The sequence below is a fragment of the Phoenix dactylifera genome, unplaced genomic scaffold, assembly GCF_009389715.1.
Source record: "Phoenix dactylifera cultivar Barhee BC4 unplaced genomic scaffold, palm_55x_up_171113_PBpolish2nd_filt_p 000046F, whole genome shotgun sequence".
Taxonomy (NCBI): Eukaryota; Viridiplantae; Streptophyta; class Magnoliopsida; order Arecales; family Arecaceae; genus Phoenix; species Phoenix dactylifera.
The window spans coordinates 1,301,704-1,321,119 of record NW_024067669.1 but is presented as its reverse complement, the minus strand read 5'-3'; the positions used below and the strand labels follow the sequence as shown (position 1 = coordinate 1,321,119).

The window sequence follows — 19,416 nt, the reverse complement described above, 5'->3', positions numbered from 1 at the left end:
CAAATATTTATATTGTCAAACATAATTGAAAGTCAATTTACAACTCAATATGTTTTGAAAAATATAAAAAATATACATATAAAACTCCTAAAATAACAGTCTAAGGTCTATCAAGGGTCGATGGCAGCATCATTCTCATATCTACAACTACCGAAAGTATCAAAAACCTAAAAAAAAGATAAAAATTTTAAAAGCTAAGAATACGAAGATCACAAAGTATTATAAACCATTAAGCTCATACAAAAATATATGATAATTATATAAAATATTCAAATAGATATAGTTATTTACCTAAAGAGGGACAAATCTAGACAACAAAGATGCAATTTGATCAAGTTAAGCCCTCAAAGATCGTATCTCTGTCTGATAGCTCTGCCTCATCTCTTTCATCTCTGTATGATTTCTTTTTATGTATTTATTGAAGGATAGGAGGAGTGGATATGCAAACTCCAGCAGAATAGGCATTACTTATTCTAGGATTACACATGTAACTAGATAACCAGACCTTATTAACCGGCTTCAGACCCAAAATCATTAGTTGGGCTGGATCAATACTGGGCCAAGTTTGACTTGTGCAACAGCCTACATTTTTTGTTGGGCCTTAGCCAAATACAAGTCACAATCTAAATGAAAATAGATATATCAATCATCAACGATGCAGCCATATAAGCGTGCATTTAGTGCTTTTATTTGTCTAGTTTAATATTCAGTATCTAAGATCATCAGTTAGATTACTAGATAATTAACACAAGACTGAGAAATAAAACCCTAACCCTACATGACCCGTATACCCCACCCCAATATGGAGAAAAAAAGAAAAAAGAAAGAAATCGACATACTTTCGTAAACATAAAATCCTATGCATTCATTTCCAAACTTAATAAATTCTACCTCATAAGTTGTAACATTCTACCACACCACGAAGAATCTCCTATTCTTATGGAAAAGAAAACCTAACATATACGTTGATTGCTTGATATGGTACCTCAGTCAACAAACTACAATATGCAATGACAAGTTACAGGATAGAACATCGTGTCTTCATTAAAAAATTATTGCTTAATTAACAAAATTATATACTATAAAAAGTAAAAAAGGAAAAACACATCTGAAGAAAATGCTATTTTGTGGAAGCCCATCACTTACACATGCAGTCCTCATTCAATTTTTGGATTACATCAGGATTACTAGTATGGTTTCATGACAAAAGAATTTTTCAAGCTATGTTTCGTGGCGTTCGTTAATCCACTACAGCTTACTCCTGATATTCTCTTTAAACAACAAATGAAGGTGGGCCCAATCATTTTTTGATTAGGGTCAAAGTATAACCCATCCGACTTGAAAATTCCTCCGCTTGTGTGCGTGCATGCATTTGTATGTGTGTGAGAGAGAGGTTTTCTTAAAAAAAAAAAGAAGGAAAAGAAATAGCAATATCATGTTAATTAAGTTAGAAAGTTAAAATCAAGTAAATATTATGAAGTAGTTGGTTCGTGAGCAATCCAAGCACAAGCTCTTTTATTTCTTTTAATTTATTTCTTCCAGGCATGATCACCTTATATGATATCTTCATTCATTTTGACTTAGGAAACGCACTTAAAACGCCTAACGCCATGGAAACAAGATGGCTTTGGAGGAGAGCCCTGTAGGCGGGCGTGTGTCAAGTGGATAAACGAGGGACAAACCTCGCAGCACAAAATACAGCTGCTCTAAAGGAACCAGCACCACTCCTTTTTGGTATTATTTTTATTTTCTATTTTTTATTAAAAAAATTTAAGGAGAAAAATGAATTAGACTAAGACATGTATAATAAAATTCTTGTTGTTTTTAAACTATTTATAAAATTCTTGAAGCTTTTGACTGTAAAAATTTATTAGTTTTGGAAAAGTATGAAAATAAAAATAAATAATAGAAATAATTTCATGCAAAGGCTATCTTCAAAGTCAATTTTCCTACGATATTTCATTAATTTTAGGAAAATAAAATATTAGGGCATTAAGCAAAAACTCAAAAAAGGTTTATTTTAGAAATAGAAAATTACCAACGTGGAGATAGATCGGCTGAGATATGCAACGGAGGAGGGCGGTCGACTGAAGCTTCGAAGAACACCGCAGATTGGCGGTGGCTATAGATAGTGGAGAGGAGGAAACGGAGGAGGAAGCTCGGCCAAGGAGAAAGAGGCCGGCAAAGAGGGTGAGGAAGAGAAGGAGACGGGCGGAGAGATGGAGGCGGAGCCAAAAAGCGTCAGTAAATCATCCCCGACGCTTATATACGTTGTCTAATTATTGGTTTCCGACGACGCTTACCAAAGAGCGTCGGAAAAGCCCTTTTCTCCACTTTCGACGCTTTGAAGCATCGTAATATACTGGCGCTAGTAAAAAATGTCGGCAAATTTTAGCGCGGTAGCCAAATTACCGACACTTCTTTCAAGCGTTGGCAGATCACAATCAAAAATTCTTTTTTTTTTCTCTGCTTTTGGCTTCCCAACAATGTTATCCCCATGGTATCGCTGAAGCATCAAGGTTGAAGTGAGAAGAGGAGCAAAAGGAAAGTCAAATGAAATGCCTCTCAGATATTTCAAATGAAATGAAATTTTTCTTTTACAGTTGGGAAGGACAACACCATTAATGTAATGCCATATGACTACCTTTTAACGTACCCTTACATTGTCATGCTAATGCTGGACAAGAAATGGAGCCATCCTAGAAACCCCTCAAGCATTGCATTATCCTTTCTTTCCAAAGAAAATTTTACCTTCCAAGTTTCAACTCATCATCAGCTCTCCAATTAATCCAGGTGATAAGGTTCCCGAGCTCCGGTACTCACGGGGAGGGTGACGAGGACAGCGAGAGGAGCGGATGCCCGGTCGCACGTTGCCGGGGTCGAGGATAAGGCTATTACGGATAGCGATATCCAGGACAACGCCCGCCGAAGAGCGGGCCCCATCCACGACAGCCGATGCCGTTCCGCTCGCGATCGCATCACGAGCTGCACCAGTGAATAAGGAATCCAGTAAACTCCAAGCAGAGCATGACACGTGTGATGCGATTCTCTTTTGGAGCCATGCAAATGGGTACGTGTGACGTGGTGATTCCTGCTGCGCTCGTGTTGGTGAAACGCGGAACACAGGTGCACTGTTTCCACTCTGGCTGGATGTCTCTCTGGACTCTTTAGGAGGCCGTGGCCGGGTGAGATGGATATCGGTGTCTGGATATCCGCGGGCTCAGGGAGCGAACGGGAGAATGCATGCTGTTCCTGTGAGTTGGATGATTAGGTTGCTTGTGAGGTTAATACATCCATGTCTAATGAAAACAACTTAACTAGAAGAAGTACGATATATATTATGATCAGGCAACAAGATTTGGGTTGGTAGGTTGGCTTCTATTAATTTCCTTGGCCCATATGTTGAACTAATTATGCTTTGGGTCCAAGTCCAAGAGTAGGAAGGTGACATCCTACTAAGTTTCTTAAAGAGGTAAAAAAAAAAAAAAAGTATCTAACCCTATCTTATCTAATCTAAACAAATCGATGCTGGTGCCGTAGTTAGAGGGAATACAATAATTTCATGGAAGTGAAATGGTTTATCATTTATGGTTAAAAATGATATTTTTAAGCAATTGCAGAACCTTTATGAACTATTACAGTAATTAAAAGCGTTATCCTTCCCGCAGAACCTACACGATAATGGTGTGAGGACTTCTTTCCAGAAAGGCTTTTGTTAATAATAAAAAGGATATTCGCCCATTTTCCATACAAATATGAATTGTTAACTAATGGATGCTTCAAATTATCAAGTGAAGCCTAAATGTTAACATGAGGTCGCAATATTAAAAAAATCTTACAAAGTTATCCTATTTTTTTCTGTATAATTTTTTTCTTGGAGTCCTCCTTAATTAGAGAGCAGCCCATCATTGTGTACCCAAAGAAACAGCAAGGAGCCTGTGAGGACTTGTGTGGGCATGCATTAATTCCACATCAGTTATTCATTAGATAGATCTTAGATATTTATATAGGATTAAGAAATTCAAATAATATTTCTTGACTAACTCTTTTTAAGTAAGGTCCTGGAATTGCTAGAGAGTCTGTCATCCAACAAAAGATGGCTCAGAGCCTTCGGAAGACAAGGCTGGATAAGATAAGCTTAACGTGCCATATTTTTGTACAGAAATCACTCCCACGACCAGACAAATTTGTGACGTGGGGTGAAATCTCTGTATCCCTTGGAGGAGTTGAGTGCAAGTTTGGTATAGATTGAGAGCTTTCCCACCTTCTCATCTTCAGGTGGACTGGAGGTTAGAGGTCCCATCGATCGTTCAGGAAAATCAAAGAGATGCAGCTTCAGCCAGAGTTCCCAAAGTTAATGATCTCCCAGCATGAAGAAAATCTATACCTTTGACTTAGTAGCTAATCATCTGAAGTATTTGTATAAAAGTATCAAGTGAAAATTAGGAAGAATATGAAACACTATAAGGGGGCTTTGGAATCAGTCATTTCTTTGGTCTTGCCAGAACAAATCCACACATGCTTTGATCACATCTTGGCAATGTCATGGCTCTGAATGAGTTACAACCTCTAGGAGCCAAGTGCTGCATTGACATCACTCCCCAAGGCCGGATGGCTTTGCCTCTCTCTTCATCAAAAAAGACATATGAGAAGGTATAACCTTGCATTGAAAACTTCAAAGGAGACGTTTCTCAGAAGAAAAAAAAATAAAAGCCACAAAGGAGACTAGTTGGTAATCACCAAAAAAACAAAAAAACAAAAAGAAAGAGACTCGTTGGTGCACATCAATTCTCTCTTTTAATAATGGAGGAAAGAAGAATCATGCTCGAGCATGTGATTGACTTCTTGTTGGTTAGCTTCCAAAAAATGTTCACGACCGATTGATATTGCTTCTATTTTCTGTTGTTATGTTCAAAAATCTAAGAAAAAAATTTGAAATAGACCGACCAAATATGTATCATGAAACTTTTTTTACTTTCTAAATTACTTGTGAACTATTTTTACAGCAAAAATTATTATCTTAAAAAATAGAAATAAAAGTATCTCTTTTTTTTTTTGTTTTTTTGAGTTTCTTCTGAAGAAGATGAGAGATCTCGCATCGTCTGCTATCTATTTGTTATTATTAAAAGGAAAATCGAAGATTAGTGAAAGGAAAGTGGAATTTTCTTTCCCTTACTTCCTCGGTGCTTGTTAAGAACTACAAATTTGTGGTCTTCATCATCTCGCATCTTTCTTTCACGTGAATTCTATTCTTGTATAATTTATAAAAAAAAGAATAGAAAAATTGGCCATGGATCATGACCCAGCTTATAGATTCAACATTTAATCTTAGGCTGGGGTAATTGGGTCATTGTACCCATTGCCTCTTCACAGCTCTTCTGAGGGTGGTTCTATATACACCCCCCCTATTGCTCAGGACACCCCCCGAAAATTAAAAAAAAATTAAATACTCTCTACACCCCCCCATTTGCTAAGGACACCCCTAAAAAATTAAAAATTCCTAAATTACCCCCCACCCTCCCCACCCCCTCACCTAAATTGCTCTCTACACCCCCCAAACCCCCCCCCCCACCCCGCTCTTCCCCTCCAAAACACCTCGCCAACGCCCAAAACCCCCCCGTTCCCCCTTCTCCCTCTCGTCGCCGGCATTCTCCCGATCTCCGACCACCTCGCCGGCTTCTCCCGGAACCACCTCGCCGGCTTCTCCCGAAATTTTTTTTTTCACGGTTCGTGCTCCGTTCGGCACTGGATCGCCGAACAAAAGGCTTCTGTTCGGCTGAACAGTGCCGGACAGAAGCCTTCTGTTCGGCACTGTGCAGCCGAACAGATCTGTTCGGTTGAGGGTTGCCGAACAGAAGGCTTCTGTTCGGCACTGTTCAGCCGAACAGAAGCCTTTTGTTCGGCGATCCAGTGCCGAACGGAGCACGAACCGTGAAAAAAAAAAAATTCGGGAGAAGCCGGCGAGGTGGTTCCGGGAGAAGCCGGCGAGGTGGTCGGAGATCGGGAGAATGCCGGCGATGAGAGGGAGAAGGGGGAACGGGGGAGGAGGGGTTTAAGGGGGGTTTGAGGGGGGGTTTTTTTTTTTTCTTTTCAAAACGAAACGGAGGAGGAGGAAGGGGGGTGTATGAGAAAATTTCAAGGGCAATATGGTAATTACACTAAAGGTTAGTTTGGGTATTTTTTTTTTGGTTTTTGGGGGGTGTCCTGAGCAATAGGGGGGGTGTATATAGAACTACCCCTCTTCTGAGAACCCGTCTGGTGTTCTTTTCATTTTCCTACGAACTTCTAGATCTAAAAGCATGCAACTCATGAAAGAGAGTTGTTGGTTTTAAACTGGAAGAACAGTTACCCCAAGTAATTATCATCCTGGTAAACAATGGGATGAGTTGATAAAGGACTCACATCACGTCGAACTACACATCTATATTTTCTTAGCATAAACACATTGATATCAAGTGGGATGGATGTGAGAAGGACGGATTGTTGTGATCCCAACCAACTTATATTTTCTTAGCATCAATTCATTTTCCATACACATTCGAGTTATGATCTATGCAGTTCTTTTTCCTCTTTTTAAGAAGAGAGAGGAACCGAGTGAAATGTGTTTTCAGAAGAAGGCATGTTTATAATTAGACACCCTACAAAAGCTAGAAACATCTTGCTTAAAAACGAACACTAGAAACCTATTGCTCTAAAACAAACAGTAGAAAGCTGCCTCGAACGTCACCTCACGAGCCAACCCTTTCACCATCTGATGAACACTTGCCCAACTTCCAATTGAGAGAGAGCTAATAATTTCTTGACCTACTCTCTTTGTTGCAATCTTCTTTTGTACGTAAGCATGTACTGCTTGCTCATGTTGGCTGCCGTAAACGATACTGTTAAGAATCACAGCAACAAGAAACACACTATTGTGTTCACTTATAACATCAGTGATTTAACTGTGTTTGCAACATAATTAGAGATGCATGCCGACACTTGTTTAGGACAGTTGTGAATCAGTTTGTGCATCAAACTTGAGAAGTTGTTTCATGAATGAATTAATACAAAGTCATTCACTGCATGCATGTAAACTGTTGCGTGCATGCCTGTAAATTACTTTGTATTTATCCCTAACTGAGAGCTTAAACGTGCTACGATGTGAGAAGAAAAGAGATGGAGAATGCGTTACACATGAAAATGCAAAGATCATTGTCATCCATGGATAAGAACTCTCCTTTCAATGGTCATGGCATTGAGAGGGGGAAAGCAAATCCGTTTAATCCGAGCCTAAACATATCACCGTTTTTTCTGAGCGGTCTTAAGAGAGAGAAATGAAGATATCTGATGAGAGGTTAGTAGCAACCATTAAAGCGTTCCACATTTGGACTTTTTCACAGGGGGTAATAAATAGGAGGTTAAGTAGTATTGGGACGCTAAGAGTACTATATGTTTGGAAGCCAAATAAAGAGGAATAAAGTTATTTGAAGATGTGTAAATAAACCGCTTTATGAAAAGAGCTCGTATTTTAGAATAATGATACATCATAAATGCTTTACCTTTTCTCCTCCTAACATGTTCACCAAATTTAACCCAAGATTGATAACTTACTCCTATAAAATGGTGAAATAATTTAACTTTCCTTCCTCGCAAAATGTCTTAATTTAACCTAGCTGCTCTGGATTTTTTATTTTGCTTCCAAACACAAGAAAGGGATTAATGCCATGTTTCTTTAGGGATGGCAATGGATTGGGTAGGCCATTATCGGTGGGATGGGGCAGGGTAGAGTTAGAGGAGGCAGGTTGGATGGATCGGATCAGGTAAAGCTACGTACATTATTTTTTTTGCTAAGGAGAGAAAATTTATGAAGAGCTATGCATATCCGGATTGGGTTTAGGGCGAGTTTCACTATTACCCATACCCATCTGAGATCCGCTGCAAGCCAAGTAAAACCTGCCCTATTAGGATCGCATCGGGTTGGGTCAGCTACCTAATAAGATGAAGTACATCTCCACCCTTAGTTTTCTTTCTCATATTTTGGCTTATCTAGTCAGCCTTAGGATCTCAAAGAATATGTTTTCTAGAATTCACACTCCTACATACCTTTGCTTACCCTGTCTTTTCAATATAGATACTTTCCATCTCATGTGTTTTTATGTAATATGCTCGATTGTTCATCAAAGAGATGACAATTGGCCATGATGGAAGAGAGTTCTCATTATATTCTCCTAGAAGATTGGTAGTCACTACAAAAGATTGCTAGAAGATAAGATTTAAAATGGTGATCAAAATTATTTGCTGCGTTAGAAGTTGAATCCATAATCATCAAAAGCCACCTCTAAAAATAAATTTCAAGCAACAATATAAGTTCTAGCCACTAAAAGATTACCATTGCACTTTGCACTACATCCATGCTATGAGTTACTCCACTATCCAAATGATTGCACGCACATGAATTACATGTACATAGCATACTAGTTTCTTATGGATTATTAATATATTCTTTTGAAGATAATATTACAAATGTTATTAGACTTATATATCACACTATGTTTCTAAAAGATTTTGTAAAAAATATTTTATCATATATGGCTTTTGCCTCCACTTGCAAAATTAGTCTAACAATATTGACAATATTACTCATTAACAATACTTCGGCATCAAGATTTTTATATTGTCAGTATATTCCTTTAAGTGGTTTGTAGACCACTTATGGCATCCTCATGTGCACGGATTTCGAATGTTAATAATTTGAGAATAAAATAAAAAAATCTCAGTTCATGATGCAAACGGCAAAGAAATATCCTATCTTTTTTTCATGGAGGTCTCTTATATAATATTCGGTAATACATGATTCATGATTTATTCCTTCAATCATCAAGATGGAAAAAGAAAATGTAGGGCTTATATAATTAATTCATATATGGTCGGTTAATTTATTATATAAAATATTCATTGATTTTCTGCAAAGGATTCATGATTTGATCCTTATTTAAAAGGTGACATATGCTGCTACTTTACTGGTCTCTTTCCTCCAAACTATTGATTAGAATCATAATCATGACATACACTTCTTATCCGGATTGGTCATGTTCAAGAATTAAGACCCCTGTCTTATCGTTTAATGAGCTAATTAGTGGTATATGGTCTTCCGTGAACATCTTGGATTCCCCTTGGATCTAATCAAAATCTTCAAATATTTATCAAAATATCTAAAATCAGAAAAAAGCAACCCCAGATCTTGTCAGCTCACTTCCTTTCCCTCTATTCTAAATCTATGAAGGAAAGATAGGATCAAGAGGAGAGCCATGGGAAAGTCTTCTTATCTATTATTGTCCAAAAATATTTCATGAGCTCTCATCTTGATCACCAAGTAAAGCTAAAAGCACGCATATAGTTTTAGTTTCTATACCTTACTTTCATATGCTCCATCTAATAGTTGGTATCTTTTTTTCTATAGGGTTCAGCATTGTATCTATGTTTAGAATACAGGAGATACTGGTACTCGACCGATCTTTTTCATTCAAACCATCAAAATAAAATTAATAAAAGATAAAACAAAAAGGCACATTTACATAATTAATTTATATATAATAGTTTGAAATCTGTATTTGAAATGCGAGGTACGCAAGCACTCTACCAATCTCTTTCATTCAAACCATCAAAGATAGATCATAAACTTGAACTCATTTACTTTTTACCAAAATGATTGTAATGGCATATGCTATTGTAACCCTTTCACAGTTAATTAAAAAGTTGATGGATAGCATTACTGACCAGTGGTCAGTACTGCCCTATTCATTCCTTAGGTGCCAGAAATAAGAATTGATGGTGCAGCCTTACAGTCACTATCTCAGCATCTGTGAACCAAGCCATGGGAGCTGCAGGGAGTGGAGTGTTGATGTTTATTATTTTATTTAATTGGCAATAAACACTAAACAGGACGAGACACATGTTAACCGACCGACTCTGCTCTCAAATCCCCATCAAGATCTTCCGGACTCTTCACAACTTTGTGGGAGAGACAGGAGAAATATAAAATCCCATCACCTTTCACGCCTGAGGAAAACGAGCAGATCCTGTACTGGCTGTGTTCGCTTGCTTTTCGCCTACTTCCAAATATATATATAGACAGAGAGGAAAAAAAGAGCACGGGAAGGCCGAAGAGAGAGAGAGAGAGAGAGAGAGAGAGAGTTGAGAGAGGAGGAGGAGGTCGGAGAGAAGAGGAAACGAAGAGATGCCGGCGGCGGTGAAGGCCGGAAGCCGGCCGCCGTGGGTGGGGCTGGCGGCGGCGGTGTGGGTGCAGGTGGCGGCGGGCAGCGCCTACAACTTCCCCCTGTACTCACCGACGCTCAAGTCGGTGCTGGGATACAACCAGCAGCAGCTCAGCATGCTCGGCGTCGCCAACGATGTCGGCGAGAACTTCGGCATGATCGCCGGCGTCGTCTGCAACCGCTTCCCACCCTGGCTCGTCCTCCTCATCGGCGCGGCCTCCTGCTTCCTCGGCTTCGGCGTCCTCTGGCTCGCCGTCGCCCAGACCGTCTCCGGCTTGCCCTACTGGGTGGTGCGTAGCCTCTCTTTTCTTACTCATGATCTTTTATTGTACTCCCGGACATGGATGTGTGCATGCTTTCTTTTTCTTTCTTTGTTTTTTGATGAATTCTCGTTTCAAGATTTGATTTTGGGGGTTTTGTTTTGAGGAATTGTTTTTTTTTTTTTTTTGCCTCCCCCGGCTGCTTGATTTGATTAAGATTCCATTTTGCTTTGAAAAGCCTGTTTCTTTGTGCGTGGAGAAAGATATGAATGATGTATGCATCTCATTGTAAGCTCCTGCTAGGGTGGTGGTAGCATTCAGTGTAATAGCCTCTTTGTGTTTGTATTGTTGAAACCACTCGCAGATAATTGCTAATCAACAGGTTAGCTAGAATAAGTTGGGGTGTTAGAGTTTGTTTTGTAAGTCCTCAAAAGATCAGAAGAAATCTTCTACCATGTGCTTCATCCATTAAGGTCTGATTTATGTGATATAAAACATTGCTTGAGCATCCCTTGGTGTGCATAGTGTCAGAAGATGCCTTCATTACTATGAACTTCTCAGCTGAAAATTTTTCTCCACCATTAAATGATATAAGCTTCTTAATCTTCTCATCATGTCTACTTTTTAATCACAGCCTTCCCCTGCTCTAGAATAGGAAGCACATGTGCATTTCCCTATAAAGTGTTTTCTCTGAAAATCATCTGTAGAAGAAACCAGATACATACTTCCACTCCATAAAGCATTTGCTGCAGGGACTTAAATGTCTGAATGGATCTAGTGTCATGCTTGTTAAATAAGATAAATTCCATTGCAATTTTTCTTTCCACAAACGATTTCAATAAAATTTAATATGTAAAACTATTATTCCCAAAACAAGTTTCTCTTGGTTGAAGGTTTCTAACTAAAAATGGCTTTGGCACTAGTGCCTTAATTTTCTCAAGTCTACAAGACTGTTATGGTACTTTGTATGCGCCATGCTCAAGATGAATAGATGATGATCGCTATTTCTATGGAAAGCCTTGCTTTTCAGGAAGTGGTCAAATAATCCATTTTGACTTATCAAATTTCTTGGTGATCTGTTATTAATTCTGCAATCCACGGCTGTTTGGAAACCATATCTGGATCTCTTTGAATTTTGCCACAGCAGCCTTATGACTTCTGATTGCCATTCCAGAGATGCGAGAAGCTACCTGTAGGCACATGAGAGCATCCATTTTCTCCATGGACATTGTTGAGTGCTTTGATCTTTTCTTCGATAGCTTATCTACCTCACCTGTTTTTTGCACCAGAAATGCAGATGATTTCCAGTATGGTGCAATGAAAACGATGGTTGGTAGACATTGGAAACAATTCCCGAATCTGCCTGATATTATGTCAAGACTCATGTAGGGGAAGCCATAAAGATCCAAATTAAAAATGTTTATTTCCATGGTTCTTTTTTCCCAGCTGAGCGCAAAAACCTTGTGTCTGCAACTGAAATAAGACAGATGCATCGCAAAGTAGGGTAGCTTTACTTGCAGATCTTGAGGAAGCAAGGGGTAAGAAACTATGACAATTAACAAGAGAAAGCAATTACTGTAAAGTGAATAAAAGAAGAGAAGCAGGAGGGAGGGAGGGGGGGGGGGGGGGGGGGGGAGGGTAGAACAATTAGACAGCACAAAGTTACATTTCTTATGAGAGAAGATTCGTGAGGACCCGTGCGGGCATGTGTTTAGTCCCATATCGACTATTCGCCTGAGAGATCTTGGGTATTTATACAGGACTAAGGAACCCAAAAAATACCATCCGGCTAATCTTTTTAGGTGAGGTCATGAGTTGTTATGAGATTAATGTATGGATCTCATATTTGACAGTGACTAAGAATCATCTCCTGTTTGACTGAGATGACTGGGAAGAGTAGAGGCAGATTAAGAGGAAGAAAACAAGGGAGAATTTTGCTTGGAGAAATTAAGTGAGAGAAGCTCATGAAAGTGAATACTAAAGACACATTAGTTAAAGGCTATTCAAACCTCATTGAGGTTTTGTGTAATTTTTGTCTGTAGTTAGGAGGCACAGTATTTATGAAGTGTGAGAAGAAAGCATGATGTTTAAAAATAACGTTGGCATTGCAATGTGCAACACCTTTCTAGTAAATTACTTAGAGAATAGTGGTAGAAAGCATAGTAAAAATGGCAGACATTTCCAAAAATTTCCAAAATACTGGTTAGCAAGGCTCATTATGAGCTTTTGTGAAATTTTTGTCTGCAGTTGCGTGGCACAGTATTCATGAGGCGTGAGAAGAAAGCATGATATTTAGAAATAACATTGATGTTGCATTGTGAATTTTTTTTTGTTTCAATAAATCCTTGGAAAGTAATTGTAAAAACCATAGTAAAAATGGCAAACGTACTTTCTAAAATTTCCAAACAGTCAATTTTCAGGACTATATATATATATAATGAAAATTGAATTATGGAATCTAAAATTGGAAGCTACCTTAATTATATGATACATACATCTTTTGATGCTTATTTAATTATTTCTTACGATTCTTTGAATAATTTATGATAGACGTTCTGGATTTGGCTCTCCTCTAATAACAAGAATGAACCTGTACTTTTCTCACAATAAATTTAGCTAGCTGATTTTCTTGCAATGTGCTGATCAACTGTTTGTGACATTATTCGCAAGCTTGCCTCCTATCTCAGATTCAGACCTTTGCTTATTGGGTTTTAAAATTCTGTTACCACTGCTGTGTAACAAGTATGACTGTTTCTGATGTTATGGCAGTTGTGGCTTGCATTATGTATCGCCACCAATAGTAGTGCATGGTTGGGCACAGGTGTTCTCGTTACCAACATGCGGAACTTCCCTCTTAGCAGGGGCACTGTGGCTGGCATTCTCAAAGGTTATGTTGGGCTTAGTGCTGCAGTGTACACCGAAATATATACTGGAGTGCTGCATGACTCATCTACAAAACTGTTACTGTTTCTTACACTAGGACTGCCTGTTATATGCCTTGTAATGATGTATTTCATCAGGCCTTGCACACCATCTTTAGAGGAGGACTCATCAGAATCTGGGCATTTCCTGTTTACCCAAATTTCAAGTGTGTTGCTAGGTCTGTATCTCCTGTCTACTACAGTCTTGGATGATGTTGTCTCACTAAGTAATGCTGTAACCTATACTTTGTTTGGTATAATGGTTCTGTTACTCCTGGCTCCCCTTGCGATCCCCCTGAAGATGACATTTTATCCAAATAAACGCAAAAAAAATGGTGCTCTTGGCCCATCTGGTTCATCAGACAGTTTAACTGCAGATAAATCAGAACCACTACTGGGCGAATCTTCATCAACAATGAATATTCAGGAGGCTGATGATGCTTCTGATGTGGATATGCTTTTGGCTGAGGGAGAGGGAGCTGTGAAAAAGAAGAGAAGACCCAAGAGGGGAGAGGATTTTGAATTCCGAGAAGCTTTAATTAAGGCTGATTTTTGGCTTCTATTTTTGGTTTACTTTGTTGGGGTTGGATCGGGTGTCACTGTGCTTAATAATCTAGCACAAATTGGGATTGCAGCAGGTGTTGATGATACGACTATCTTGCTCAGCCTTTTCAGCTTTTGCAATTTCGTCGGTCGTCTTGGTGGGGGTGCTGTTTCTGAGTACTTTGTCAGGTTGAACCATTTTCATTTTATTGCCCTTTTAAATATTTTTGCAGCTATATATAATAAAATATGGCCGATGTGTCAAGTGTTTTTATCAAGGTCTTATTGCATGATTTTCCTTCTTTTACTTTAAGAAAAAAGGATCAATTGAGATTTTATCTTTTGCAGGTCAAAAATGTTGCCTCGGCCCATTTGGATGACATGCGCACAAGTTGTCATGATCATAGCTTACCTTCTCTTTGCTTATGGATTTAATGGCACCCTTTATGCTTCAACTGCATTACTTGGTATCTGCTATGGGGTCCAATTCTCTGTCATGGTGCCGACTGCATCTGAACTCTTCGGGCTGAAGCACTTTGGATTGATATATAATTTCATGTTGTTAGGAAATCCCCTTGGGGCTCTCCTGTTCTCAGCTGGTCTTGCAGGGTATGTGTATGATATTGAAGCAGCAAAGCAGAACCCAGGTTTTCTTGATGCTTCAACTAATTCTTGCTTGGGGCCTAATTGCTTTAGGCTCACATTTCTAGTTCTAGCTGGGGTCTGTATCTTGGGCACATTGGTGAGCATAATTTTGACTGTGAGAATTAAGCCTGTATACCAAATGCTCTATGCTAGTGGATCATTTCGGCAGCCTCGGAGCTCACAGCATTGATTGCAGATGACCTTAACGAGCACTATCTGTCTCTGGGCTACCGGTTTGGTTTGGTACTTGTTCCTGGTTGTAATGGTTTGATACACCTACATATCATGCAGTTATCAGGAGCACTATCTCCTTGGAAGGAATGATTTCATTAATCTTGCGAAAGAAGCTCCTTACAGATTGATGTATCGTACCTACCTAAATGTGAGTTACATCTTTGTACTAAGATCATGATTCATTGATCAAATATTGGAAATGATACAATTAAAATATTGATTAAGTATTAGTGAAATTAATTTTTGAAGATGGAAGAAAATTATATGTTTAATCATAATAGGCCTCTGCAAGTTTTTTCTTACCTGTATCATTTTTTTAAGCTTTCAATAATTGCAGCGAATCCTGTGTTTAATAATCTTGAATTGGGTTTTCTATTTTACATATAGCTTTTAATAAACTGCATCAGTAGCGCATGAATCCTGAAGTTGTTTGTCTGTCAGACCTATTTCTATAAATTGATGATCTTTATGTTGTGGTTTTCTGTTAAGATGCAAGTCTCAAGTGAACATTAGTTATGAGTTTCAACAAATACAAAACTTATGATTCATGATGTATAATCTACCTCACTTTTCCGCTACATGCATGGGACTCTTTCTTATTAATTTTATTTTATGCAAGGTAAGACATATTTGAGGAATTGGGAATTATATTTTGTCTTCTTATCATACTTGGATCAAGCAGGTCATCTTCTGCTGTCTGAATCAATTTCTTGGGCCCTATCCTTTTCTCAGAGTGGAAATTGTTGCCATGAAGACTCAACTACCCTTGTCATACTTCATGTTTCAGGGCTTGTCCCTGTGATCTTCGATTGTTATACTCATGGTTTTGCATTGCTTCTCCTTTACTCATTGCTAGACTCTCATTTTATTTACCTTCAACCTAAGTTTCAGCGTCATTGGTCTGTCGTTTTATGTTGTGAAGACCATCAGTTTAAAAATGCACTTAATCTGTGTTTCTCTCTTAGCAGCATTGCAACTTTGACCATGGCCCTCTCTCTCTCTCTCTCTCTCTCTCTCTCTCTCTCTCTCTCTCTCTCTCTCTTTTTCGCACGCTGGCTCAGATTTTTGTTATCGTCCCCTGAGAAATTTTCTTGGATAACAGGCAGTTCAGATTTTTATGTATTTTTTGATCACTGGCCTGCAAGTCCCAAAAATTAAAAAAAAATCCAAAATTTATGTTTTGAAGGAACCATATCTGAACCAAAAAACCAAAAGTCTGGCTCCCAGAGGCACAACAGGCGGCATATTTGGCTGCTATATTATTACAGACTAAAGAAAGCCAGTTAACAGCATTTCCCCAATATTGCTGCTGGTAGCAACAAACTTTTTAGAAACACCGGAGAAGATAAAGAAAGAGACAAAACCATTGGTATTTGGATCATAGAAGACATTAATCTCAGATGAAGTTCCGTATGTCCAGTGATTTCACATCAACCATCTGCTCATCCTTGAATTCCTCCCTGTCGATACAGATTATAAGAAAATGAGCAAGGTCGGTGTATAAAAGACATACAAAGCAAGTGTACAATGAATGCAGTTGTTATAAACCCATCGAAATATATGGTTATATGCACTTGTAATCTGTTGGTGCATGTCATACTAGACTGAATGAACTTTATATATACAAATATGTTTTCCTGTATTCAGGTTTAAATTTAAGGCGATGCAGACAACAAACTAATTACTGCTACAACAGCCAATGCAATGAAATCTCTAATGGCTGTTTATGAGTTTGGGCTGAAAGAGTCCCAACAGCAAGTACCTCGCATATAGAAATTTTGGTCCATACGTCCAAATGCATCATATGCATAAGATACTCCAATGCAGATGAACAAAAATTTCTATTAATATCGCAGACACAACAAACCTCTTCAACTGGGTCTCCATTGCCTCCAGGGCGTCCTTCTTTAGCTCCTGCAACTGTTCTTTAGCGATTTTCAGTTCCAGCTCTTCCTCATACTTGGGAAGATCTTCCTTTCTAATGCCAAGTCTAATGCAAAGTTGCAAAAACAGAAATCAAGTAAGAAGCAAAAAATCACATCAAAAGGTTGTCTTCGAACTGTAAATAGGGAAAAGAAGAGCAATTTATGACCTTCGGATATGAATTTTAGCATTTATAAAGCTATAATTCTTTGACGATGTAACCGGAGTGGTTATAACATTAATAACATGGTGAAAGCAATTTCTACGTACAATATCTTCAAATAATAAATAATTTTCTGAGGTCCTGTAGTGTGCATTCATGTACGTGCGCACAAATAAGTGATACACCTAATAAAAAAGTAGCATCTACAATAGGAACAAGAAAATATAAGCATCAGAAAAAGGAAGAGCACAAGTTGCTCAAGCAAGAATGAAATGACAACATTGCTGCACCAGAATAGATCATATATGAGCTTTCCACATGCAGCACTTACTTTTTGTTGGTCTTGTCAAACTCAGCTAAGAGAAGACCCATATTCTTCTTGTCAGACCTCATAAGAGGCTTCTTAATCTCTTTCTCAACCCTTTCTAATTCTTCCATCATCATAGCCTCAGCACCTAGGTCATCAGTGAGGCCACTCCTGAAAAAATGAACTTTATAAGGCTCCAATAATAAGAAAAGATGATAGATTTCTTACAGAACCATCTAAATATAGTTTTATCCCTATAAATTTTTGAAGCACACTAACAAAAAATTCATCACATTGGATCCAATGAAATGAAAAAGATTAACAAATGCAGACAAATACACAAAGAGGAATATGATCAATTTTGTTTTGTCAATTTACAAAGCCCATGTATTATGTTCTTCTCTAAAATACATAAAAGAACTAATTGAAATAAAATCTCAACCAGTAAATGAGTGGAATCTGATTATTGTATTAGTTATATACTGGTAATACTATAAGAAGACACTAAAAGACACCCAAGGCCGACTGCTTAAACATTCTACATTTTCTCGTGCTTTAGAAGACTTTGGATTTATCTCTGTCTTACTAACCAATGTTCAAGTGTATCTGACTCTAGAAATGATTATATATGCAAAGTTACTAGGGAAAGAAGGCTTAACTGGAAACTATTGGGTTTAAAATCTTGCTAAATTGGTTCATACCAAACATTATCATTGACATGTATTTGATATTTTATTGCTGCAACTTGTCACAGTGAAAGGCATATGCCTTTGTTCCCAAGGAAATCATCTTCATTCATAAAAACACTATCCCCTTAACAACCATTTCGAGCAAGGCTAAAGAATATCACACCATTGTTGTGCCAACTAACTGGTGATTGCATGCGGATGCTGATGCATGTCCTAGCCTCTACAATCTTATTCCTATCTTCAAAATATTGTACTTTTTTAAAATTAAATTATTGGACAAATTTAATTCAACTTCTTTAACAATTTAAGAAGCCTACCTTTTTAACCAAAGAAAAAGGAATTAACAGTAACTTTTCCAATGAGCTGCTGTTTTAACTAGCTCATATGGAAGCACACATACATCACACAACGATATGCAAAAATGGTAATATTTAGTTAATGTATCCATTACTAATATATATTAATACATGTAAAAATAGTTAACCAATTAACTTAGGTCAGCATTAAGGATAAGTTATGCACATGGAGAGTCCAACAATCTAAAACAGAAACTAATCAAGAATAACAAAACCAGATCAAGAAGAAAATAGCACTATATACTTGATTCGTATCTCTTGTAGTGTCAACAAATATGTCCGAGCATCAGGAATGCCTTTTGTCTGTTGTTCAATGCTGTATTTAATTCGTTGAGACTCTGAGAATAAGTCCGCCCTGCATGAAGACAATATTATAAAAAGCTATAAATCCTTCAAACTTAAAACCATAGTGCAATAAACCAGTTCTTAAAACCAGAGCGCAATAACAAGGTGCCGCTGTATTAATAACCAAGATTCATCAATTAATAACTCTTCAAAAGCAAAACAAAAGTCTTACTTTTCTCTAATAGTCCTTATAAGCTTTGCATACTGAGACACTGCTGCAGGATCATCAGGATCAATCGTGATCTTTTCCTTTTGTAGGATCCCAAGGGCTGTCTCAAATTTGCTCTTTACCTCATAGAAGATGTTCTCCAGCATACAACTGCAATATCACAAATGTCAGGAAGAGACGACCATAAATAACAGAAGGAGGAACTGGTAGTCCTAATTTATCATAAAGGAGGTCTTAGAAAGTGATTCCAAATCAAAATAAACAATCAGCAAGAAAGGAAAAATATAAAAACAATAATAGCTCAAACAAATTGTTCCATTTCCGGAATAGAGAAAATTTCTCCCTACTGTCAGCTTTCGCCTGGTACCATTGTTATCATTTTGAGCGTCAAGGCATAATGTCAGTCCTCAAACAAATCGCTGTGTAAGTTGGTGTGGTCTTGGTTTCATATGAAAGGATCAATTAATTGTCTCTCACCAACTAATACAACTATTGCTATATACATGAAGATCAGATCATAACTTATAGATTCAGACAAAGAAAATCCTGTTGGCCTCTCTGAATACATGCTTGGCCTTAAAGGTTGCGCCATTCCTCACCATCATTTC

The 19,416-nt window shown here is 38.0% G+C and overlaps 2 protein-coding genes across 2 annotated transcripts; one reads left to right on the top strand and one right to left on the bottom strand.

Annotated features, from left to right (window-relative positions):
• The first annotated feature begins 9,949 nt into the window (after nt 1-9,949).
• On the top strand, nt 9,950-15,134 carry LOC103723845 (protein NUCLEAR FUSION DEFECTIVE 4). The gene is made up of 3 exons (XM_008814909.4): nt 9,950-10,543; nt 13,283-14,166; nt 14,326-15,134. Exons 1-3 carry the CDS (start codon nt 10,217-10,219, stop codon nt 14,810-14,812), a joined length of 1,698 nt encoding a protein of 565 aa, XP_008813131.2. The 5' UTR covers nt 9,950-10,216; the 3' UTR covers nt 14,813-15,134.
• A 948-nt stretch (nt 15,135-16,082) lies between these two features.
• On the bottom strand, nt 16,083-18,990 carry LOC103723844 (probable ATP synthase 24 kDa subunit, mitochondrial). The gene is made up of 5 exons (XM_008814908.3): nt 18,812-18,990; nt 18,539-18,649; nt 17,274-17,420; nt 16,724-16,846; nt 16,083-16,316 (listed from the first exon to the last, which is right to left on the bottom strand). The coding sequence occupies exons 1-5, from the start codon at nt 18,952-18,954 to the stop codon at nt 16,253-16,255; spliced, it is 588 nt and encodes a 195-aa protein (XP_008813130.1). The 5' UTR covers nt 18,955-18,990; the 3' UTR covers nt 16,083-16,252.
• Between the last annotated feature and the right edge of the window lie 426 nt (nt 18,991-19,416).